General features: G+C 41.1%; 1 protein-coding gene across 2 annotated transcripts in view; it reads right to left on the reverse strand.

The window, feature by feature from the left end:
• The window catches only part of wu:fb95e10 (microtubule-associated protein futsch), a 39812-nt gene extending 17737 nt beyond the window's left edge, over window positions 1-22075 (reverse strand). Inside the window, exons 1-3 of one of the 2 annotated variants that reach the window (XM_036566031.1) lie at window positions 21792-22075; window positions 3099-3813; window positions 2052-2139 (exon numbers count right to left, since the gene is read on the reverse strand). In XM_036566031.1, coding sequence (XP_036421924.1) covers window positions 2052-2139; window positions 3099-3678 — 668 coding nt within the window. In that variant the 5' untranslated portion in view covers window positions 3679-3813; window positions 21792-22075. Of the gene's footprint in view, window positions 1-2051; window positions 2140-3098; window positions 3814-4811; window positions 4877-21791 lie in introns of those variants that run through there. The other variant, XM_036566032.1, reaches the window with a different exon arrangement.
• Between the last annotated feature and the right edge of the window lie 4911 nt (window positions 22076-26986).

Consider the following 26986-nt stretch of genomic DNA (forward strand, 5'->3'; position numbering starts at 1 on the left):
AAAAGAACTGCTGCTTATTGCTAAACACTAGGTCTGATGCTTAGTAGTAGTGGATATATATCATTATATAATTTCTGTTATATACATACATATATATATATATATATATATATATATATATATATATATATATATATATGAGCTTTTTACATTAGACTAAAATCCTTTCGGCTTTCAGCAAAAACAAGGAAATTAGAGTTAGGGACAGCCGCATCCCAATAGAAAATACCCTATAACTGAACAATTTGTATATATTTGGCTTGTATATTACTACATCAATGCCTTGGGCTTAAATAGATTATAACATTATCCTTGTAAATATCTAAGATCTGAATACTGTTGTTTACTATTGTGTTTACTATTGACACAGAATTTTGAACTAATTATTGCTATTGGTACAGTGTACAGTCGAATGTAAAAGTATCACTTAGAAAATCAACACGTCATTTAACCGAGGGTGCCAAAACTTTTGCATACGTCTGTTTTTTTGTAGTTTTTTTTTTTTTAAAAAGAGAAATCCCAGATCCTTAAGTAAACCTGTTTCGTAGACTAAAAATGGTGTTTTATTCTGGGATGTCCCTTCACTTTTAATAAGAACCATAATCAATAAGTGAAGTAAATCTGAAATATTAGACAAAATAGTAAAAATAGAAATGAACTGCATATAGACAGACATCAATATTGCCTTCTAACATTAATGAGATGAAGGCGAGAGCATGAAAACACACAGTGAGCATCAGACACGGCTGGTAAATATTACAAGTCATTCAAGTTATCTGTATTAGCTGAAAAGCTGCACAGCCTCTTGGCTAGTAGCGAGGGACAGGCCCCAAGAATGTGGTATCACCTGAAGCAGATGTCCGAGCGAAGGGCACCATAGCACAGAAAGCTGGCTAGTCTCTATGCTAGGCTAATGGCTAAAGAGACTGGATATCCTTCCACTCCCTTTTCCCCTTTAACTCATTAGCCCATTACATTCTAACATCTGCTTCTTCAACAACAAACTCACCTCAGACTAAAACTCACTACATGGGAGGTGAGAGACCTAGGCCCAATCCCATTTCACCCCTTGGCCCTACCTCTTAGCCCTTAGCCCTCTGTTTTGCGCGTTCACGTCTAGGGTTAGGGTGTCCCAATTTTTGTTGAGATAGAGGGGTAGGGTAAAGTGTTAGGGCTACATGGCCCTCCAAACGGAGTGTTACGAGAAAGAAAGAAAAACCAGCAAGATGGCTGCGCGAGCGACCAAAGAAAAAAATGACAATAACTATCGTATTATCTTAGTTTAATGTCGCTAGCTAACTTTCCCGTTCCACCTTAAACAGTCCAGCAGTATTGACGCCTGAAGCTGCACCAATTAAGGTGGAATGGGAAAATTAGAGCAAGAAGCTGGCGAATAGCTGACTTCAGCTTCGTATCACCAAAGAATTAGCGAAGGGCGATAATAATTGACCCCCTCTTTGAAAGCATATGATGCCCTAAATGTAACTAAAGCCCAGTAGTGAGGTTCCTGAACTGGTCGCCTACAGAGCACCGCTAGTAGCCTGTTAATGAAGCAATGGTTTTTATTTATTTATTTTTTTTATTTGAGGGCTGTCCCATTTCGTAGGGCAAGATTTCAACCACTACACCTTGTAACCCAGTTCCAAGGGGTTAGGGTGACACTCGAAAACAAGGAGTAGGGGTAAAAAGAAGAAATGGGATTGGGCCTTAGCATCTAGTCCATTGTATGTTCGCTGCATTATCTGCGCTTACTTGTAATAGTATGAATCTAATAACAAAACTCATACATTGAAAATGGTATATGGCTCACTACTAAAGCTTATGATGAACTGCATGTGGTGCTTACTGCTGAAAGCTAAAAGCTAGGCCACAACATGTACAGGAATGAAGAAGCATGTTCTCTCATAAAAAAGTCTTAGTGTGTATGTGTGTGTGTGAGAGAGCTAGAGGTGAGGCAGTAATGAGCAACTCAACATCATATCCTGCAATCCTAATTAACATGCTCATTCTGACTGACTGCTTGGAGACATCTAAGCCAATGAGAGGCCTACCTGGTTGTCTTGGAGACAGGAGGCCTATCAGTTTTGGGAGAGGAGGTGGTGCTGGGCTTGGTGGTAGTTGCAGAGGCAGGTCTAGGAGCTGAAGCGAGAAATGAGACAGAAGTTTGAAAGACACTTCAATCAGGAATTCCTCCTACATGCAGACCAGTAACAGCCCTTGAACCGTAATAATGCACATAATAATGCACATGTTCCATGCTGTGTAATGGCTCTATATAAGATAATCAGGTAAAAACACCAACTTATTGATGATTTTAAAGTAAAAATAATTTTTGAAGATCCACAAGATACAAGGTTTAATCAAATAAGTTAAAGGAACAACTTGTACACCAATGATTCAACATAGTTGTATGCAAAAGCTTAGTAAAATGACGTTTCGTTGATTTCCTAAGTGGAAATAAGTTATATAAGTTAACACATCCTCTACAGAGAACACACTTCTACACATATTAATGCACAGTTACTGTTAATTTGCTGGATTTAACATATTGGTGGGAAAAAAAATTATATTTACATTTTATATTTAATTTTTTTCTGCAGTAAAACTGTGCACTAAACCTGGCATATTTAAGATTGTTCAGTGTAGAGGATTATTGATTATTTTCAAACAGAAAAGGAACAAAACATGTAATTTGAGGGGGTGTATTCAAACATTTACACCATACCATGAGATGAAATGTGTTTCAATAAATAGAACAGCATGTTAAATGCTGGTTGACTTTAAACTCTGCAGGAAAGTAGATCTCCAGGAGGAGGGTTGATATCCACTAGTCTAGACTAAAGCTGCTAGTCTAACTAAGCTATGATCATGTACAACAGCATGGTTTGATCAATCATGGTCCGACTGAGGTCTTAGTCGGCCTAGGCTTAGTACAATTAAAGCGTGGTTCGTGAACAATACTGGCCAGACTATCTGAGATCAATTTGGACGTATAAGCAATTAGCACATTGTTTGCATTATGCTAATTGGTGAATATTTGGTCCATCTGATCAACTTATCAACATTGTCATTTTGAGAGGTTATTCCTGTAAGCCTACCTGCAGTTTTTGGTTTGGCTTTATCCCCATTCGCAGATGTAACAGGTGTCTTCTTAGTTGGCTGCGTCATGCCTGTGGTCTTCGTTCCATTAGTGGGTGCAGTGGCTGGCCGCGTTGTCCCAACAGGCTTCTTTTCCGTGGCCTTGGTGGTGGTCTTGGTGGTCACAGCACCAGCAGGCTTTTTGGAAGGTGCGGTGGTTGACATTGTCTTCTTCTCTGGAGCTGCACTAGAGGTTTTCTTGGCAACGCCATTAGCTTGTGCCTTCTGTACCCCATTTGTCATGCGGCTTTGAGTGGTGGAGGGACGGGAGGCGGTCGCAGATGTCTTGGTTGTGGGTGTCTTGGTTTTCGTGGTACCCTTTGTTTTTGCTTTAGGGTCTGCAGGCTTGTCCTTGCCAGTCTTGGTGGCAGCAGCGGGTGTCCCAGCTGGCTGTGGTTCCCCTTGTCCGGTCTCTTCCGTCTGTGAAGTGGGCGGGGCCTGTTCCTGGCCCTCCACAAGTGGTGCCACCTCAACCGCAGGCTCTGCATCTAGTGCTACCATTGGCTCCATAGCTGCTGCATCGACCCCGTCCGGTTTCATCTCGTCTGAACCAGCTATTCCTAGCTTTAAGAATAGCTTAATACCTCGTCTTCTGTCTCAACAAAGAGGGATCAGGAGCTGAAGACTCAGCAGGCTAGTCAGCAACACTCACTCTGAGGAAACTACAGTGATGACCTACAACAACAAACAAAAGAAAACAAACAATATGAGAATCGAGACAAAGCCCAACAAGTCTGAACAAGAGCAAATCAGAACCTTCTAATTGTCAGAGCAACCCATGAGAGCAATCAGACAAAGGATTAGGTCTGCTTAGGGGAACCAAGAAACTCCAAGAAAGAGTTTGAGGAAAGTGAAAGTGAACATATTCTGAGGACCAACCAAAGAGCCACTTCACAAATAAATGTCTGTAAGTGTTCAGAATTTGTGAAACTGTAGCCAAAAGAAATTGTAATGATAGCACACAGCCAGTTATTAGTAGTGTGTGCTGGCAGCGGCAAACGGGCCACAGTGTTATTTCAAACACAATTTCACACTTGACGGGACACAATTGTAACACTGTCTCACTTCGCAAAGGTCTCTTTTGGGTCTATTTCAAAAGATTAAATACTTATGAGAAGTGAGGAAATTCAAAGTAGGGCTGCCTGATAGGGATCAAATACTATATTGTGATTATACTGTTGTCTTCAGTCATAGAAACACTTGTCTGGAAGGTCTGCTGCTGATATTGCATCAGTATGGCAAAGGCCACAATATCACAATAGTAATTAACAAAGAATACATTGTGCAGCCCTAATTCAGTGCTGGTATTAGAGACTTTCCAGCCACATCAGAAATCCAGTTATGAAAAGCTGAATGTTGGCTCCAAAGAGCAGTAACAGCAGCTGCATTACCCATGATGCCTTGAGGATGCAGATGTTGCATGTATGATTTAAGAGCACAGAAACACAAATGCACCAGAAGCCAGCCAGAGGAAATGGCTTGGCCTGAGGGAGCATGGGAAAAGAAACAAGGAGCCCTTTGGGTCCCAAGAAGATACGCTAAGAATCCTTCTTTGTCCAACACATAAATACTACGCCACGTCGCACTAGTCACCTGCCTGTCTCCTAATCGTCTGGCCTTAGCTTCACCTTTTCTTTATCCTTCTTTCGCCTATCCTCCGTAGTGGAACGTACCCTTTTTCGCAACATCCATGTTAACCCGAGCTGTATACACATCCTTGCTCTCTTTCACCCCTCCTCCCTCCTTCTGTCCAGCATAAGATCTGTTCTCAGTTGCCTTTGCACAGATGGCCTCGGCAGCTGAGGAAACCCAGAGAGGCTGGGGGAGGGAGAGAATGAGAGAAAAGAGTGGGAGAGTGGATGGGAGAAAGAAAAAGCCCCAGGGAAAGAATCCCTACTACTGGCAGACAGTTCTGTCTGAATTTGACTCCAGTTCGACGTTAGCAAAGTCTGACAGAAACGGTGAGAGTGAGCGATAAAGAGAAGTGAGAAACTCCTCGCTCAGTTCCACAGAGAGAAAGAGCCTTGATCTCTCATAAACTCAGACGAGGGGGTAGAGGGGGGATGTCAGATGATGTAAGAAACCCATCTCCAACAACACAAGAGATGACAAAGAGACAGGCATCAGCAAACAAACATCAATCTACAACAGTGGTTCCCAAGTCTGATCCTAGAGTACCTCTGTCATTGTGGTGTTTTCCCTGCTCTAATCAACCATCAGCTAATTAACAGGTGGGGTACCATAGGACCAAGGTCTGGAACCAACAGCCGTTGTAGTATTCTCTTCTCCCAGACATATGGGTGGGTGATACAATGGTTTTAGCACGATTAATTCCTGTAGTGTTAGCCCTTTTAAAACACTGACCAATTGATGCTCTATTAAAAAAAGCTTAAAAAGCAGCTCCCAACTGGCATAGCTGTCTTGCAAAATTTTGCTCTAATATCAGGAGGCTGTGAGTTTGAATCCCAAAAATATCAGTCCAAAAGCATCACCGAGCCTCATTAACTGGATATAGTGCTGTGCTGTACGTGAAATCCTGAATAAAAGGTTTCTGAGCATTTTTTAATGTGACACTGCTGGTGCATTCGTTTTGTTTCAGTGAAGTGGCTCACATATCAGACAAATTAGGGATGCTTGATGATACTGGAATTATATCAGTATTGGCAGATAAATGTTTAAAAAAATATCGGTACTGGACTATGGTCAGCTAGTGTCTATGAACACGGAAAGTCCAGTCTTGTCTCACCATAGCTTCTTTCAACAGGCTTTCCAAAACACTCAAAAGCCCAAAAGTTTCAATCATCAATCAGACGAACTCTCTCTCTGGCAGCCCTAACTGGTTCCCTATGTTTCAGGTGACTTATTGCAGAAAACTGGTTGCAGTAAGGCTGCAGAGCCCTAGACAGCATCTTCTAGAAATCCAGACCATCCTCCCTACAGACCTGGACTGTGAATCAGTTTACACTCCCTGCTGCTCAGACGCTGCCATGCAGACTTAACCGCTTACTCAGAAAAGTTATGTCCATAGTCCTTCATACTTGTCCTACCCCTACCTTTCAAAAGTAGTGCAGGTCTACTCTTCCTACACAGCTTTCACAATATGGACGATGGAAAGAATTATAACATGGTTTGACTGGTAAACATCCCTCTGAAGTAGATCTACAGCACTGAAAATGTGGAAAACCAGGCTCCACCCATTTCCATGGTTATGCTACACCAGGCTTATTTAACTCAGCTCCTGGAGGGCCGGTGTCCAGCATAGCTTGTTTATTTCCTTATTCAAACAAACACTCACCAAGCGGGACTGGACACCCGTGCATTAAATTGTACTGATGCTCTGTGTGACGTACTGTGTTTTTTTCCAGTCTAAACACAGCACATTTAGCCACACCACTACACAAACGAGCGTATGTACACTGTGCATGTGCTGATTCTGCAAATGTGAGTTTAAGCTTAATGCATCAACTATCGTCGTTACACCAGCCCTCCAGGACCGGAGTTGAATACCACTGCAGGACACCCATTTCCGTGGTTACATTGCACTCATTTCTGTGGTTACGCTACACCCATTTCCATGGTTACACTGCACTTATTTCTATGGTTATGCTACACCCATGTCCATGGTTGTGCTGCACCCACACATGGTTATGCTATTACGCTACACTCATTTTCATGGTTACACTGCACTAATTTCTATGGTTACGCTACACCCATTTCAATGGTTACACCACACTCATTTCTATGGTTTCACTACACCCATTTCCAGGGTTACACTGCACTCACTACTATGGCTACACTACACTTATTTCTAGGGTTACATTGTACTCATTTCTATGGTTATTCCCTGTCATTTCTCTGTCTTCCCTGTCAGAAGACATGCACTATTATCTGTGGAATGCTGTTACACTGATATACAAGGATATACAGGCAAAGAAATTTGTTTCCAGTATTCTAAACTTTTGTGCAGAACAGAAGAAAGAAGATCTAGTCTACATACAAGATGCAAGAGGGTTATCTGCTCTGTGTACACTAACTTCAATAAAGTTACAGCCTTCTAGCTCTGTATTACCAGAAAAATCATGAAATGGGGTGAGTAAGCTAATGTTAGCTACAAGTTTATAGTGCCTTTACATCTGACATGAAATTTACACCCTTGGAAAAAGTTCATTAATATAAAATCCTCCAGCAGTGGCGCCCTCCCTCTCTCATCCTCCTCACAGTTCTAGTCCTCTTTCTGGAGGAGGCATGCTGGCGTGGATGAGCCCTCGCTGTGCCAGAATGATAAATCACACACTCACAGGAGGCGACAGGGCTGAAGCATGAGTCTGTTTCTCCAATACACAGCTGAGACATTACCAATCCAACCTCCAGACTCACTACCAAATGTTCTGGATGTGTTTTGATTTTTATATAATAATTTATGTCTCCAACTGGTGTCTTCTGTTAGTTTTATTGCTGCGTGAGCTTTTATATTTTCTGTAAACAAGGTCCCATTTAAAACAACACGTTGGTTTCTTGGCTCTCACTTTGCCTATTTAAACATAATTAGCTAAGTAAACAGTAACCTGCTAGTGTGAGATATCGTATGTGATTCCATTTTCAGAAAACACACAAACAAGAGTAGGACTGGAAAGGAGCTTAAAACTCAAAAGAAATGTAGACTAACAGCCGTATCTGTAAAAGCTAGGGGCCGTTAGCAGCAGAAAATGATTTAGATGTTCAACTTAAGTGAAGTGCTTCAATTAAAATGAGCTCATTCTAAAGCGTTAGCAGTTTTTAAACAATAAATATCAGAGGGGTATAGGCCAATACTCAAGGTTTCAATATCAGTATCAGAAAATAAAGTGGTATCCACCATGTCTAATAAAAGCACATCTGGTTTTTTTATTAGGTTGAATTGTTTATCTTATCTTTGGGCTGGAGTGCTCTGATGCTTGACTCAGATATGTTAGGATGTCACACGCGTTATCAGAAATGACAGTTATCCACACGCTGATGGTTTTGTTCCCTGAAATCTAACAGTGGACCTACAAGATTGTCTTTATCTTTTTTTGGCATATTACTTTGTACAGTCATTAACATACTAGTGATGACTTGGTGCCCTTAATAACTCCACAAACAAAGGTAATCTGTGAGAAAGGAATAACTTCCTCTTCAAATAAACCCCAAAGGGGATAAAAAGGTCAAAAGTCCTCAGTATTCCTTTAAAGATAGCAATCTGTACTTCCTTTTTGAGAGGAGGAAGCATCTTGAGCCATTATTAAAATGCTCATTCTCTAACGTTGAACTACCTGGTTCACACCCCTTAGCAAAAGGTATTTACATGAATCTAATGCCACAATCCTCGCAAGGTATAGTATGAGTAAATATATGAATATACAAAATGACACTTTGTGTAAACAACATGTCCCCACCCCTCCATTCAGTAGTTTTAGGTAGCCAGCATTTGTAAAGCTTTTACAAGCCTGTTGGAAAAGCACCCAGGAGGCCTGGGGCTACTCTAAATAATGAAAAATAAAAGTATTTTATTTATAATATTTTCCCCCCATGTACGTATCTGCTGATGCCAATACATACACATTTATCAAACATAGAAACTGGTCTATGTGGATTATCATTATAGAGAAATATTTCATAGCCTAGCATCATCTAAACATTCTGCTCTTCCAGAATACCATAAATACATCATCAAATATCAGCTTGAAATATTGGCCAAATCTAAATATCTGTCCAATGCCAATATTTCTTCAAGCAAAATCAGCTGATACTGATATGATTCTGGTATTATCACACACCTGTAAATAAATAATAGGGTTGATTTTTGGTCAATTCATGATTCCATATGTGTTATTTTTCAGATTTCATGGTTCCAATATCATAAAATCTGGAAAACAAGAAAAATAAGGAGAGCCCTTTTGCCTGATACTGCATAACATACAGACATGGGTAGTAAAAAGGGATCATGCACACACTAATCCGAAGTCCATCACTCTACAGCATTAACAAAGGAGGCACCAATGCCAATGTTAATTGGCATCCCTGGCCTAATTGCCTATTTTGTTGATTTCTTAAGTGAAAAGAAGTAAACAAACAAACTCAACACTTGGCAAGATGTTCTTTTCATCCAATGCTGCTCTTTTTTTCTCAGAACATACCTTTGGTCATTGTGGCCAAAGAGTTCCTTTTTTACTTCATCAATCCACAGTCCTTGTTTTTAATAAATGCCTCTGGTTTATCTGGATGATGTTTTGCATACTTCAGATGTTGACTTCTGTAATGAGATTGTAGGTAAGTTTTCCTTCTGATGACTCTTTCATGCAGATCCTTTTTGTGCAAACAATGCTGCACAGTAAAATGGTGCACCACCACTCCTGTGTCAGCTAAACCTATTAAATGTTATATTTTTAAAATGGTTTGGTGCAGATGCTGTGTTTTCCACTTTTCACTTCAAAAATCAACACCATGTAATTTGGACAAAGGTGCCCAAACTTTTGCTTATGTATCTGCTGATGCTGATACATAAACATTTTATAAATGTAGACCAAGGGTCATTTTTAATGCACTAAAATGATTTAAATGGAAGCCCAGCAACATCTAAACATTTTGCTCTTCTACAATACAACCAAGACTACCGATAAGGCCTCACCCTATTATTACAAACAAATCTAATATGCTTTTGAATTGATGGAGAATTTGATCTCACTCCAGTCTGTGAAGGTGATCTCATGTTACATACGGCATATCGTACAACACAAACAAACAGCCAGTGTGTGCCACCAACTGAGGTACTGCATACATTCTGACATCACACATCATGTTTCTGGGTGGCCTCCAACAAAGCCGGGTGATCTGAGCCTTTTTGCTCGTCTAGACGCAGTCCTCGGGGTCCTCCTCCTCTGCTTAATCAGGTCATCAGCATATTTTAATGGCAATTTGCACTGTGGCCTCTTTATATGAGGGCATGCGCAGTGCAGTGAAGTGCATGCATGCATAAATGCATTCCTCAGTTGCCTCTGAACCGCATTATGTGAAAATCTAGTGTGAAAATGATTTGCATCACCACCCAGCAGGAGATACAGGGCTGATGGCATCGAAGCACTGAACGCACTGGGTTGGTGGCTTGCAACAACCCAAAACTGAGTGAAACAAACTGCTAGAAAAAGAAACATTAGCCAGCGCTAATAGCATTTATGAATAGATTGGCTTGGGCTTCTATAGCAATCTCAGCATGCAGTATGCACAGTTTTGTTGGCTGCAAGTCCCCGGGGTTTTCTTTAAATAACCATCAATAGAGGAATTGTGAGGGGGAACGGAAGTGGGGATTTGCATGTAGCAGAAGATGCTGAAAAACTTCCCAGCTTCTTACTACCCCATATGAAAATCGGAAATATGGCCATATATCGTCATTGTCAGGGGTAAACGCGGCATCTGCTTTTTGTTGTTTTTCATTTTTTTGCATAATTTATAAAGTCCAGTTACCCTTAGCATTGCGTTTAAATTTCATGAACAATGGAGCAATAGAAATGGTCCAAAATTTTGTTACAATAACTTCCACAGCGTCTATAATTAGTCCTGTCAAAATGGATTTAGTACAGTGCAGTACATGAAATGCTGAATATAAATCATTACATTCAGTTTTTGATGGCAGTTTTCAAATGTAGCACTACTTGTGCCCTGTGTCCGTAGGTCAAAATATTGTGATACATATTGTGTACCATGAAAATGTCTATAAAAATTGTGAAATGTTATTTTTACCACGTCACCCACCCCTAATTTTAAACCATTTTATAAAGGTCCATTTCGGCATCCACAATTCCAATAGCGGTGTATGCCTAATATATTTACATCATACGTGACATAGTTACAAATCACAATGAAAATTCATGGCATACTCACGATACAAATAAGAGTAAATAATACACGATTCTCAAGATTAAATTTAATTTTTGATAAGATGATATGCTCCAAACTCCTAGAACTGCTACACTGAAAAGAGAAAAAAGTCCAGTCATCTGAGCATAAGTGGGTGTGTAACACAAGCTCCGCCCCACCCACTTTACTCAAGACTGGCCATGGCTTTCATGAAAGATGGCAAATGAGAGACAGTCGAAGGAGACAGAGGGGCGTATCAGTGATGTAGTTTTGAATTAGAGAACATTATAATTTGTCTCAGGTCACCAGTATTACTGCCTAAATACATGTCTGAGTACTAAATGCATGTCTTCAGTGATTTGAGCTCAGAATTCTACACAATAATAGAAGAGAAAAACTGATCGTCTTAGATTCAAAATACAAGCTCAATTCTAAAAAGTTCCATACTGTATATCTACTAGAGATGAGCATTTCAGTCAATCTGTAAGACACTGTTACCCCTGCAACCCCCCCCAACCCTTAAAAAAGGCTACAGGCTACTGCAGACACATCTGGTGGATGACATGCAGTGTCCAAAACCCCTCTATTTCACCCTCAGCTAGCCACAGTCACATTATAAGGTTGTACCTTTTAGCTCGCAAACAGTGGCTTTGTGAACAGTTTAGTTAGCTGATACCAAACGTAATGAATTCTGAACCACTATATTGCCATTTGTCTTTTTTCTTGTAGAAGACCCTTTTAAGGAGGATCTGCTGGCAGCGCTACCTTCTCCAAAGGCTCTGCTTTGGCCATTTGAAGAGAGGCTGTTAACGGCTTCTGACCCAGTAATCATCAGCCATTTATCACTCCTTGGCATTTTGCTGAGATCAAGCCTGCCTCGCTAATGCACTGTGGAGCCCGAGCTAACCGCAGCCAATCTATGACTGGCGGACTGAGACAATGCAGTATCTCAATCCAGCATCTCCCCCCTTGCACGCTAGCCTGCTCAGCCCACGTTCAGTATAGTGGTAGCTGTAGTGGACCCTCCCCCCTACATCCCCAACCCCAAACACAAGGGAACACAGGACTCGTTCAGAGAGGGTGACCCCTCCCTGCACTGCAGGGCGAGAAAATCTTTGGTTCGCTGACCAGGGTGCCACACGGTATGGCATGGTGCCCACCAAGGGCAGAGGGCAAGAAACTGGACCACAAAAACACACACATACAAACACAAACTCCACAGGCACCTATTTGAACGCCGAAACAATTAAAACCAAGGCTCAGCAGGATGGTACTAATACAATCAAGGAAGGCCAAAACAGTGGGCGATTGAGTTAACAAAGTTAAACAATTTAAATGGTGCACTGCTGATTCCAAATGGTAATTCACAACGTAACTGCAGAGTCCAGTGCTGTTCACGTTTATGCTCTGTCCCATTACAGTTGGGTTCTGAATTACTTTTATGGTACTGACCAAATTACTTAAATACTAGAGAATATAGATAAATATTTCAACAATATTTTAACAATAACAACGCTTGTTTAAAAATCTAGACTGTCTAAAGTATGTTACTAATGTCAGCTCTTCTTGACTAGCCCGCAATCTGTTGTAACCAGTAAACAAATACATAAATCTTTTCCAGAACTGCACACTAATTTCTGATTAAGCCACGCCCACTTTGTTTGATATTTTAAAGAAAGTATATAAAAAAACAGTAGTGATGCACCAAAATGAACATTTTTGGCCAAAACCGAAATTCAAGACACACTGGGCCAAAAAACAAAACCAAAGAAATCTAACAATAAAAAAAAATAACAGTTTACGTGAAATTAACGTACCAAAATTATTACAGTAGCCTACAGTATTTGCCACAAAATCCAACCTTCTCCACAACAGAGAACGGGAATTTTTTAGTTAGTTTAGTTATAGTTATTATTAATTATTATTAATATGTAGTTCTTTTAGGTTTAGTTATTATTTTGCACCTTGGCACCATCACTTGTGAATTTCTTCATAATTTCAGAAACGAGCTACAGATGACATTAGCAAGCTAGCAGGGACTTTCCTTTCTGCTTCTGTTGTTTTGACGTTCTGCATATCAAGTCAGGATGTTGTGTTTTCAAGTGGTATCAAATGTGTAATGGAGAAGTTCTTGGGTGTTGTACCTTCTCTTAATTTGAGAAATGAGATAAGTGATAAGTGAGAAATATAACACGGTGTTGAGGTACCGGTGTTGCCTCTTTCTTAAACCAAAACCAAAAATCCTCATGATTACCTACCAACGCTTTTCATCAAAGAGAAGATGCCATAAATACACCCTGATACAAGCTTGCATATGGCAAGCACATGAAGGTTCAGCCCTTAAAGCAGAGAGGGCTATGAAACAGGCCAGTCTTTCGAGAAATCAAGTGGTCTCTCTCACAACCACATGAATTGCCCAACGGTTGTTTGCGTCCATTACACCGAGATTACATAATGCTATTTCTGTGCTTTGACCATCTCTGTGAGGCATCTGTGTGGAGAGACTGGAGGGCTGTGTTCTTGCTCTCCATTAGCAGGCTCAACTGCCCGATAGGCGTGCTGTCTTTAGCACTGCTCTGACTGGGGCCTTTATACAGCGGATGGCTCAGAGACAAAGCCTGTTAGGCCATCCCAACCAAACACGAGACTGAAGGAGGGACTGTTACAGCATCAGTTCTGTGAAACTAGCAAGGTTTCAGGAGGCAAGTAGGCTATCAGCAGCTTTGTAAAAGACAAAATGAGCCTAAAATGTTTAGAAACAAGAGGCCGGTCACTGATATCAGGATTCCGAAAAACGGTTTTGTATACAAGTTTATTTGTTGACCGAGCTGGGCTGGTGGAGATTTATAGTGTATCCACTTTTTTCCTTAGAAACTACACCACTAAAGCAAACATTGACTATATTTGGGGTAAGAGGTAAACTCTATAAATTTGATTTCTGGCCGAAGCGTTGAAATGACGCACAGAGGCGCATGACACTTGCTCATGTACGAGTTTACAAAAGCCGAGTGGCTTCCCCCGCTGCTGAGATTGCTGTCGTGGCTAGCACATTCCCACTACACCCTCAGCCAGAAGGTCAGGAAGCCGTCTTGGCTCTGCATACAAACAAACTGCTGTGAACAAAGCTCACTCGACTCTGCCAGAGTCTTCCCAGAATACATGTGGAGGAGGTCGAGAGGAAGGAGATGCGATGCTTGTACAGGTGGTGACGTCAGGCCATAACAAACCCCTTTTGAGGCCACTGCCCTCTGGGGGAAGTTGGGAAACAAAACCTAATCGTTGGGGCGAAGCCAAGGGCATTCAGAGTGAAGTAGGCCTAAGCGGCGAATGAGGATGTACCTTTTGTTGTTTACTTGGCTGGTAGGCCAACAGCTTGTGTGGCGGTCACCTGGGCTCCGTCCAAGCGGCAGCGAGGTAATCCCTGTACTATAAGGAAGATTTGCATGAGTTTTCTGGAACATACTCCAGGATCCTAAATAGGAATGTTGCATGATATTCAAAAAGTGGAAATCCAATTTTGGTTAAAATGTTAAATGGGTCAAGTTGAAGGAAGTGATCATGTAGCATATTCAAGAGAAAAAAAATTAATTCACAAAGGAAGAGGAAATATCCAAATCTCAATTGAATTAAATGGGAATTGTCTGCATTCTCTGGACAAAATGAGCAAAATTTACCAGAAAATTTCCAATCCCTCTGGGAACAACCAATTTTTTCCCTTAGTATGTGGGCAGCGGGCACCCCCCTAGCCTTGCCTCATTCCACTAGCTCCAGCAAAGGCGCTGGTCCCATCACCCCCCATGCTGTGAGCGCTGGCATGAATCATTATGGCCGCCGGACTCAGGAGGCTTGGTCCCCTGGGGGCAGAGAGATTAACACACGACAGGGCTCGTTAACCCTGGACAAAGCCTGATGCTAATCCTGCACGATCGGCCTGACCGTCCTCCAGCCCATGGGGAGAGAGAGTAAGAGAGAAAGAGGCCTAGTGTACATTTGGAAACAAATAAACTCCACAAACCATCCAACACCAGTCATCACGACAAGAGAGTCCACAACAAACACGTTTTTGATGAGGTCCAGCCTGGTGGAGAGGTCCAGAGAGAGTGGTCACAAAGGCAGCGTTGTGGCTGAGAGCAGGCGGGATTGATTGCAGGGAGAAAGTGCATGGGTGACTTCATATTTGGGGACCCTCACCAGTGCATTAGTGGGACATGTGTGGGCTGACACCAGTTATCCCCCTCTGTCCCGTCAATGGAGGAGGGCGGGGGCATAGAGGAAATCTCTAGTGTCATCTGTAACCTGAAGAGAGAGACCATTACCATTATCCTCTACTTGCACTAAGACAGACCCTGCCGGGGGGGCCAAATTAGATAAGTGCTGATCAGGAGCAGCTGGTGGGGTTCGATCAATAGCACTGAACACACACACACACACACACACACACACTCACAATGGCCGCAGATAACATCTGCACCAGACAGCCAATACGCCTGCCGGCTAACGGAGGGAAGCACACATACAATACAGGAAAGTACTCTACCTATAAGAGGATTAACCATCCTTCTGCCATGAGGTGACTGGCACAGTCCAGATGGATCCCTCCCAGGTGCAACACACTGTGAACGAATGGATACTGAGGGCAACAGTGAACAGCTGAGTCAAGTGCTGCATTCTGGGTATTGACATATTAGGGACGTGCAAGGGTACTAAAGTACTTGTTTAACCATTCGAGGTGCCGGTATTGAATAATGAAGTCTCTATTTAGGTATTCGTTGCATTTTAATCATGGGAAGAAGGGAAAAATACAGAACTACAATTCAGTGAAGCAACAACTTTATGTTCTAACAAAACTGTGAAATGTTCATTTACATATTTAAGAAAGTATGTCATGTTATACTCGCTACTGCTGGGTGTGTTGCCAAGGATGCATTTTTATAACAGAGATAGTTTATCGTTTAACACTAAACAGCCTAGGCTGATGTTAGCGAGGTCCAGACATAGAACAAATATATTTTTCAGACACTCCATGTTCCATTGAAGAGGGAAAAAAACATGTAGGCGCCTCTATCAGCATCCAGTGCTGTAGTTTTAGCTCACTAGCTCATCTGAGGCAGTCTCTGTTATGTTACTCATCTGACACAAAACCAACCGATTTCCCTTTCCACGGTTCTCCACGGTTAACCGTAATTGGATCTACTAAAAGACAGGCCTATTAAAAAATAAAGCACACAGTGGTGTTTGGGACCACTTTGAGTGGACAACAGCATAACTACAACAGTGTATCATATCCACAAGCGATAAGACAGACAACTATTTCATCTGTGTTCTCAAAGCAAAAGTGTGATGAACAGTGCAGAAATCACACAGGGGTTTGCAAACAGAGAAAAACATGGTGGATAGTGACGTCTTTCGAGAGCTACTGAGGTACACTGAGCTAAAGCTAACCCCAGTCATGGCATTTATGTTTACTTAAACTAGTAAACCTAGTTATAACCTAGTAATAACTTCAGAACTTTAGAATATAACTTTCAGCAGCCCAACATTGTATATTCCAGTCATTTTATCAAATTGTCCATATAATCATCAGCGTATGGTTGCCAGCCCCTCAGTTTTTATCAAAACTGGGTTCTTATGTAGGGTATGTTTAAAAGATTTGGGCTATTAACTTCATATAGATGCTTATTCCTGGCCCCATCTATCAGTACTGCATTTCATATGAGGAATACTTTTATATTTGGTGTATTAAAATACAACTGAGAAGGTGTGCACACATCAAATATTCTACAATGGCTTCAAATGCAGCTTAGTCAATCAGAGTTCAGATAACTGATATTTTAATGGACTGTGTCCTTGATTTTTGCAAGTTAACAATCAATGGTCAACTAATAATGGTCAGATTGCACAATACCATTTTTTCTGATACCATTACTGATACTGATTTTTCTTCTTTAGAAACTTCTATGCTTTAAAATAAACCACTTTTAATTGAAGTGCTCCACTTAAGATGAGCATCTAAAATTAGGCTAAAATAATAACTTAATCACTTACACAATCACAACTACAAAGCTAACATCAGATCACACAATACAGGTGAGTGCTATTTCAGGCTAGATTTGTTACAGGATTTAATCAAATTTATTCTTTTTTCTTCCGATATCCAATCCAGCATTTTTTGCTAACATCAGCCTGAAACCGACTGCAGTGCCATCTCTAAGAGCTAATTTGCATAACAGATTTGTTTACATTCAGTATGTATTTACCAAATGATGGTCCATGTGCTGCGGGGATCAAAAGTTCACTCTGCATGTGACTAAACTGGCTGTGTATCCAGCATATTGATCAGTTGTGCCAACCATGAGCAGGCATCCTCACTGGAACACGATGGGTAAAGAGTGTTACTTAACCAAAATCGATTATGACATTGCAGTGTGGTCGTCCTAAAACACGACTAGGGCTGAACAATTTGGAGAAAATAACTCATGGCCATTTTTCTGACTACTATTGCGATTTAAAGGCCTTTTCATTTTTTCAAGCTTGAGGTTGAATGAATAAACGTGAAATGTGTTAGACTGCCAGTTCACAAACTCTACATTAGTAGGTTAAATTTCCCCACTGTAAAAAAAAATTGAAAGACAACGCTGAATAATGTGGAATATAAAACCGTAATTCTAGCAATTTGAAAATTGCACTCTGATACAGAAATCATCAGTTGTTCAGCCCTAAGTTCAACAGTATCTAAATACACCAGAGAGTGGTATAAAATTCCAAAAGACAGAGAAAAGTGATCCTCAACAAGAGGACGACCCCCACTGAAGGAATGCAGCATCAAAACCCCAGAGCCAACTGTCACGGGTGACAACTGTACTCACCCATAGGGGCATTATCTGTACCGCAGCAATTGAGCACGGCAGAGTGAGCATGAGATCGTGAGCATTATCTGGAAAAGCACATGCATGCGCTGCAGTAGGAAAACCACAGCAGTTCTGGCACGGCCATCTTGGGTAAACACTGAGAGCCACAGAGCGGTCACCCTGAGAGTATCGGTGACAGTTGCGGTTCAGATAATCGTACAACTGCAGAGTCCGGTGCCAGCTTAGATGATTATGAATGGGGCTGGTTGTGACATTTGTGAGGTCATTCAGTTCCTCCAGTAATTATTCTGGGAATAAGGAAGATGGATGGTAAGACTGTCCAATCGCTGAGGGCCCAGGAGACGGCTGAGTCATTCCCACATTCTCCAGGCTTCCATGGCAACTACTCGTCATGATATGACACATGGGTAATTGGAGGCCTTGTAGGTCTGAACCCAAAGGCCTGCAGGCTTGGGTGTTAAGCAGGCAAGACATTGCAAACTGGGTCACAAATCTTCTGAAACGGTACTGAAGGATGGCACAAAACATGTTCAAAATGCTTAAGGATATTTGGCTTGACCTTTAGTAATAGGTTACACAGGCTGAATGACAGAAAACAGGGCCAGCACCCCATGTTCTTGCTCATATCTTCTGACAACCCACAATCAGATCATTCTGCATTAGCCCCATATCTGAGGATGATAGGCACTGCCAGATATTTAGCACCAATTATTTTTGCTATCCTGAGTTTCACAATGATGTCTGGATCTTCATTTCGAGTATAATCTGATGGTATGAGAACAGGGGTAGACATTGCCTATTCCCAAGTAGCTCTGTCCACAGCATTTCACATTTTGACCACTAAAAATGAGGAGCCTGTGGCCTGAGTGGCCACTTTTTTGTGTTCTTTTAACAAACCTAATTGGTCTAACACAGAATCAGACAAATCAGATTTTGTCACAATTCATTAACAGTAACCGTTATAGCTACCTTGGTGGTGTGGTGCCTGTGGTGGCTCTCCCCTGCTGAGCCTGTCCACCCGGCATCATAGAAGCTTTTCCACTGGCTAAAGTTTGCTAATTTCACTCTATGATAAAATACTCTTAAAAAAAAAAAACAAAATAAGCTGCCATTACTCTGCGAGGCTATCACTGCTGTAGCTTAACAGAACCTAATGACAAAACTTGACTGGATGACAAATTTATATCTGTCTGCCCCTGCAAATGAATAAAAAGTGACAGCCTGAGCAACAAAACTACATTCCAACGATTTCATATAAAATGTGGATTGCGATTTTCGCAGTTAGAATGCATACACACCAAATGATATACCCTTGAGTCATGATACAAGGGTCACTGAGCCCGTATTTGTATCAAAATCCATACTTTTAAATAAGCTTTACAGAATATTGAGCGACAGCATTCTCCAGAGGTCGCCGCTCTGAGAGCAGACGGCCAGCTTAAGTCTTTTGTTTGCTGAGAAGCTGGCAGGTAAATATCAACTCTGATATTGTGATCAATAGACCTTCCTACAATAAGACTCACAAAGCAGCAGACAGGAGACAAATCAATATAATACCACACAGGTTAAAACAGTTGCACCTACAGTGAGTCATTCCACCATGTTTAAATAGACAGAGCAGGTCAACACAAGCCAAACTGCTATGCTTTTGTTACCTGGCTTGAACCTCAGGATTCACAATTTCAATCTGTAAGGCATGTGGCATTACTGCAGATGATACTAGGATACATATTCCACTCTTTTAAGTATTATATGATTGATATGACCAGCGCATCCAACAAATACATTTCTGCTAAGGATGCACAAGGATGCCAAATTTAAGTCTATTCCCTGTAGAGGATGTGTTAACTTATTTTCACTTTGAAAAATCAATTTGGGGGTGGGGCGGGGGTCAAGCTTGTGCATAAGACTGTATTTAAAGCATATCGGGAGAACAGAATATTTGGGCGACACTGGGCTAATATGCTAGGACTTCTGTAGTTTATTCATTTTACTGCATCTGTGCAGATGTCGACCTAATTTTTGTACGTTTTACAAGTGTTTATTGGCTAAATAAGACATTGGCATGCATCAATGTGTGCATACTGGATCCAGAGAATCACAGATTTTAGAGTCAATGAATTAATCAGAAGCGATGTATTGTTACGCCCCTTTGAACCACAATTACAAAAGAGATAAGCAGGACACGCTCGAAGGTCAAGGTTGCAATCTGAACTTTACAATGCGCTCAACAGGCTGTCCAGTGGCAGGATGGCATTACCTGGCATCCTGGACTCTCTCCAAACACTACAAGCCGGCCTCTACAAAGCCAGTCACATTAATCGCCCTAGGACCCAATTTATCTGGGAAGGCATCAATACCTCGTGGCAGATCATTGCAAAAATATCGACCTGCCTTCGCCAGATGTAATCACCCCGCTGGAGTATCGCTCCGCAGGGCTCCATGCGAAGAGGAGACAGTTTTACAGCACAAATGTCCACTGCCTCCCGGTTTCCATTGTGGGCATGGAGACACCAGACTGTCTGTCTGCTGGTATATCCCACTGACAATGCTGTCTGGATGCCCATATTCGCCTAATATTAGATCCTGACAAAAGATACGGATAAAAATAAACTGCCACGTTAGGATACTGGGTGATGCAATGAATAAAATTGTTCTAACAAATAAGTAGAGATGACATAAATGATTAAACAATGTGTAAAATACGAGACTTGACACAGTTTTCTAAACTGGGTGGTAATGATGGCTGAATGAACCCAGTCCCCTTTGGATGAATGAATGGAGTCGTCCTACCAACTGCAGAACAATAGACCCCAAAGGATGGAGATGGAGGCTGGGGCGGCGGAGAAAAGTTTCGGCAGGCTGGAGGCTCTGAAAAAATCGCCCCAGCCAAAAAAGAAAAGCGCCCAACAACATGCCACTGACCCACCCATGAATGACGTTATTCGGCTTTTTACTGGCGGATTGTGAGGGTGACTGAGACCGAGCTGAGAGCCATCAGTCTCGGATACAATGACGGTTCCGCCACCGCCCAGTTAGCCGAGCCTCCATCTCCATCCAGATCCTGGACGTCAGTGGTCCCCAATAGTAGAGCACATTTTAGCCTATTTTCTCTGCTGCTCTGCTGTAACACATCATCAGCTCAAGCCCTTCATAGGAAAGAATGCTCGAGGCTGAAGTCAGCTTCCTTTTCGCCACCTTCTTATTAGAATTTTCCCGTTCCACCTTAAATGGTGCAGCTTCAGGCGGCAGAATGGAACTGCTGCATCATTTAAGGTGGAACGGGAAAATTCTAACAAGAAGGTGGCGAATAGGAAGCTGAATTCAGCTTTATCCAATGTTCAGTATAGAAGGAGGACTGAGAGGAACGGAGGGCTAAAGTCTGCAAACTCAGTATGTAAGAAGCTGAAGGATAACGAGTAATATCAGGACTCCGGTTCCAAGCCCAACTTAAACCTCTTATAAAAAGGAATACTAGCAACAAGTTCAACTGCACAAATCTGGTAACAAGAGAAATGTGAAGCCATTAAATTGCCATTAAACATCTGAACCATCTCTATGGACTGATAACTAGATTTATATCCATGTAGATATACAGATATGTAGACATATTAGCCTCATATTTCACTGCTCTTTTATTCCAACATGCTGAAGCACAAAACGGCGGCAGGCAAGACAAACGCATTTGCATATTAATAGATTTAGCCGGCAGAGCTAGCAGTGTGAATCAGTCCAATGCATTCAAATCAGACAAAAAAAACGCCCTCTCAGGCGCTCATTCAGACAGGCTTAATATCTCACTGGAATTCAACATAATATAACACAAGAGATCTTAAACGAACAGACGTTGTCACAAAAATATGACATAATGGATAAAAAAGGACTAAAACAAGAAGTGACCTAAAGCCGTACCGCAGCTACAGCGCTTTTCCTCTTCCAGCTACGCCCAGTGAAGTTGCACTTATCCGCGCTTTCTTTCCTCCTCCGCCGGGACAACACGGACTACAAAAGAGCCGACGAAATAAATAAAATACCAGAGGTGTAGTTAAAGTTGAACAGAAAGAGCGTCTGGAGCTCCTTCGATATCAGGACCGCCGTGTTTCAGGCGGAAAATGGAATAAAACAGAACGGAGAGAGAGACAGAGAGAGAAAGAGATGCACGTCTCCTGTGAAGAATAGGAGCAACGCTTCTGCTAGTTGACACGCACACGCACACGCTCCCTAAAGCCGGGGCGGCGGGCCGAACCATCGCGGGCAAGGCGAGGGGGGGTTAAACTCAAACGCGCGAATGAAAAGCCAAGCGGCTTCGGGTTTCTCCAGCCCACCGGACCAATCAGGACTAGGACTGAGATTTATGCAAATTGGGGATGATGTCATTTTTACCCCGTTTAGAAAGTTCCAAATCCTTCCAACCCCTTTTGCCCCCCTACTCCGCCCCTCCAGCCCTCCCCTCCTCATGATGTACGCTCCCGCCGTTTCTTTTGTGCATGGCATGCTCTGAGAAGGACAATGAAGATTTTGCATTTTCAAAATTTTTCTTTTCGCACTGATGCGTCTGTTGAATTTATACGAAAACCTGAACAAAAACCTCACAAAGCATATTATGTCCATATAAGGCAGAATTATTTGTGTGGTTTGATCCTCCTCAGTGTGGTTCTGCTGCAGTAGTCTGCATGGTACAGCAGTGAAGACCACAGTGAAAGGTGACAGGGGGTCAAGCTGGATGCTGAGGACAAGCTCTCTCCAGCTATGCTTAGGCTTAAGGTTGTTATATGCAAGCCTTTGTCTTTTGGCTTGTGCTCTGTGCTACACTTTAGAGACAGAACTCAGGCTGAGTTTTTGGCATCTCCCTCTCCCTCTTACTTGCCTCCCTCCTTCCCTCCCTCCCCCTGTCTGCCTGTCTGTCTGCAGGAGCCAGGCTTTTGTGCAGGCTTAGAGTTGTCCTCCACTGTCTCATATACAAAGGCTCACATGTAAGCGTTGCTATTGTTGCACAAAGGCTGAGAAAGGCGCACACTCTCATAGGCATGTCGTGCACGCTTGCCTCCTGTTGAACGCCCTTCGTGCCCCTAGCACCATGTCGGCATCTGTAACGCACTGTTGCATTGGGCATGGTTTTTGGATTTGCTCTTACTTCAGTACAATGCACTTAAAATCTACTGCACTAGTGCACATCCCATCCACTTTTTGAAAAATCTGGGATGGTTGTCAGAACAGTACATAGCTGAGATGCAAAAGAGCTGTCGGATATGAATTTTTATATAGTTACAGTTTAAAACTTTAAAGTCAAAACAGATGATTGTTCTATTTAGTTATAGTCATTAACAATAAAAAGAAAGAAGTACTCACTTGCCCTGGAATCATTTTCACCACTGTTTGGCTGTACTGACTACCTACCCCATATTAAGAGTAATTAATAGTCCTCCCTTTTTCTTAGTTATCTTCATATTTATCATAATTCGGGGTTTTGCTAAAATATTTATAGGACACGTCCGTGTTACAGCAGCATAGAACTTACCTCTGGGTGGGTAATGCAGGTAGCATTGCCCTGGTACAAAAGTGCTAATCCTAAGAGTTATTTAAACAAGATGGGAAAAACAGCTTTTTAATAACTTCACAACTTTGTGTGGTTAATTTTTGTAATATAATCACAAACTTGCACCAGCCACACCTGTAATTGCAGGGTTTAGCAAAGAAATATTCACTTTATAAGGGCGTTTTGCTCTGCACGTTAAAAAAATAGACAGACGCAAAAGGAAAAAATTAAACCTACAGTCTTGGTTCTAGTTCATATTCCACCTGCTTGAGAGACATCTGGAACCAATATAATAACCATGATTAATGGTTTAATAGTCTTGTTGGTCATTTTACATCACTCTAAAGCATCTAACTAGGCTAATTAACTAGCAACCTTACTAGCAAGTTAGCTTACTGACTGAAATAGAATGATATATTGTACTACTCCGCACACTCACTCACACAAATGTCTACATTCACACAGAATCATGTGTAGAATCAAAACTTTAATTTTTCTCTTTTGAGTGTAAAAATATGAGCAAACACACTCGTTCAGAGGCTGCTAGCATAAATGACTAGCATGGAAAGGAAGGTTTAATCACCCTGCTGAAAAAAAAAACAGCATTCAATGCTGGTCTTAGCTGGTGGTCTGGTTTAGCTTGTCTCCCAGCATAGTCATGCTGGTTGACCAGTAGACCAGCATCCAAAACACAAAATATTCTGGTTTTGTTGGTGATCAGCATATTAATGGTCATTGTTGCTGACCAGCATACTAGCTTGCAAAATATGTTGGGTTTCCTGGTGATAAACCACGTCTATGCTGTTTTTTCTAGCAGGGCAGTACAACAGAGGCGTTTGTGGAAAGTAAGTTAGCGGCTTCCAAATGGGATAAATCCACTAAATGATGTTGAAAGTTTTATTCCATTATAGCTATACAATTATAATATATAATGAGCTTGATGTTGAACTGCCTTCTCACAGTGATGCTTCATATGTGCTTTCTACCTAGAGCTGCATCTGAATAGCTGATTAAAACCTTCCTTTCTGATCTGTGATCTGGTAGTAGATCCACATGTTAGTAATCTCTGCAAATGTATTTAGTGAGAGCTAAATAAGCTACAGATCAGCCAAAATCAAGTAAAGCAGGAAGAAAAGTTTTTCAACCATTCTGAACCAGCCTAGACTGACGAACCCTGCCACAATGGTGGATCTCCCATAAAGCACTGCATTATGACGTCAGATTCCCAGGCCCTACACGCTCTGGTGTTCTTACTGGTCATGTAATAATGTAATATCAATATCATCTTCATCTGGAACAGTAAATCATTCACTAAATCTTTATGTTCAGCTGCATGTTACCAAACAGAGAGTTTTCCTTACTAAGATTAATACTTAGTGTTATAGCAGCTCTACCTGCTTTTGAAGACTGAAAATGGGAAAACATAAGTAAAATCTATTACATAATTATGTATATTTGATATTACAGCCTCAAACACAACAGAATTTTACTGTTATTCCCAAAAGTTTGTCTGTTCTGTCTGTATTCATTGTAAATTGAGCTGTAAAGTGAACTGCTTCTGGACTGGACGCGAATTATCCACCCACCAATCAGGCACCCTTTATGTTTACAAGCTTTTGGTCTATAGCAACTTGCCACTTGGCAACAAAACTGAATCTCTATATTGAATATTTAAGACTTTATTATTCCTGTTAATAATGCTTTGTTTTTGTGTTTTAATATTGATTTGTAAAGCATGAGATAGCAATATGATAAGTGTATCTGTAGGCCTGCTTTGCTGTATGTAAGCCATAGCCCTCATGCTGATCACCCCCACTTGTCAGCCCAAATTTGCACCCCTGATCATTGGAACAAAGTTCCAGTAGCAATCATGTATAAGCTATGTAGTTATCCCTCTGTTGCACACATTATGATAGTAATGTTTTAAAAAATGTTCCATTCAATTTTCTTTTGTAAAACATTTTCTAGACAAAGCTGAAGATAGTAGTAAAATTTAATTCAATAATCTTTTTATGCCCTTCTAGCTGCTAATAATACATATTAGTTAGATACAAATTTTTCCAATTTCCTAAATGAACAAAAATACATTTATATTTTTAAATTTTAAAATAATTCGATTTATAATACAATAACATGCAGTGTTTTTTCATGTGGCTGCATAAGTGACTTCACTTGCTATAGGTTATGTTCATTCCATTGTTGCACAGTGTTGCTTGTAGGCAACATACACACTTAAGAAATTTATTTTATCATAAAAATAATTGATATGAAACTAAATGTTAACAAAATTAACTTTACACTCTCAGAAGTATGAAAATTGGTTTGTTACCTTGAGGCAACATACTGCAACAGGTGTTACATTAGTAAAAAATTCACATGTGGACCTACATATGGCCACTTGCAGTTTGAAGGAAACCTTGGAACCTAATTTCTATCTGCTGCATCTGTAGCATATGATTGATGACCACAGTAATTTAGACATATTTCCCTGCACTTAAACCTATTAAAATACATTCATGACTGAACACAGTGGGCAAGGGCTAAAGCAGCAACACTTAGACCTGAAACTTGGCTTCAACTCAGTGGGCTTTCTGTTCAGTGGTCATCAATCATATGCTATAGATGCAGTAGCTGTGCACGGTCTGCACATTAATGTCATCATAATTGATTATAAGTGATTCTAACATTTCAAAGTAGTTAACACTTGATAGACGTATAGACTCCTTTTCATCTTCTATCGTTTGCACCAGACAAAAGCAGCGTCTCAACACACACCTACAACACACCCCACAGCCCACAGGGGCCCTACAATAGAACTAGGCGTGGAACAATAAGCCATTCTAGAATCTGAGGAGGAGGTTCTATCACATTCTATCTTAGGATGACGTTCTGTCATAGCAGGCAGAGCACAAACAGGATACTGTAGTAAGATTAGCTGAAGCGATGGCATTCCAAGACAAGGAGACGCGATCACATAGAAGGCAAAGAGCAGTAAGTGAAAAAAACAAAACACCTTTAAACCGTCCAGCCAAATATGTTGTAGGTACATGAATGATACTGCATACATGTAGTACTGTGCAAAAGTCAGAGACCACCCTTCATTTACTTAATTTCAAACCAAAACAGCCATTAAGTAGAAGTTCATTTATCAGGATCAGCAAAACAAAAACAAACAAAAAACCCATATATCTCACAGACACCCATATATTACACAGAAGCCTAAAATCTAAATGTAATATCAAATTTAAATACAATAAATACAATGTGTATTGAGGTGTGAGATTTGAACTGCAAAAGAGTTTTATTGTTGCATTTTAGTTTCAGTTTCAGATTTACACAGACTGTCTAAGGTAAACTGCAGGCTAAAATCACAGAGTTGAGCATGTTTTCATTTAGCAGGTAGAGCTGTGCTACTATTCCTTATTAAGTTGCATGGGATACAAGCCATAAACTAACAGCACTAGCTGCAAAATAACACATTTGTATATGGAGCAAAGGCATAACTGCAGTCACTGCATTTTGCCTTCATAGCAGCAGTAGTAGTTCCAGACTAGCTTAATCCTGGAGTGAA

This window comes from Colossoma macropomum, unplaced genomic scaffold, assembly GCF_904425465.1.
Source record: "Colossoma macropomum unplaced genomic scaffold, Colossoma_macropomum, whole genome shotgun sequence".
Classification (NCBI taxonomy): domain Eukaryota; kingdom Metazoa; phylum Chordata; class Actinopteri; order Characiformes; family Serrasalmidae; genus Colossoma; species Colossoma macropomum.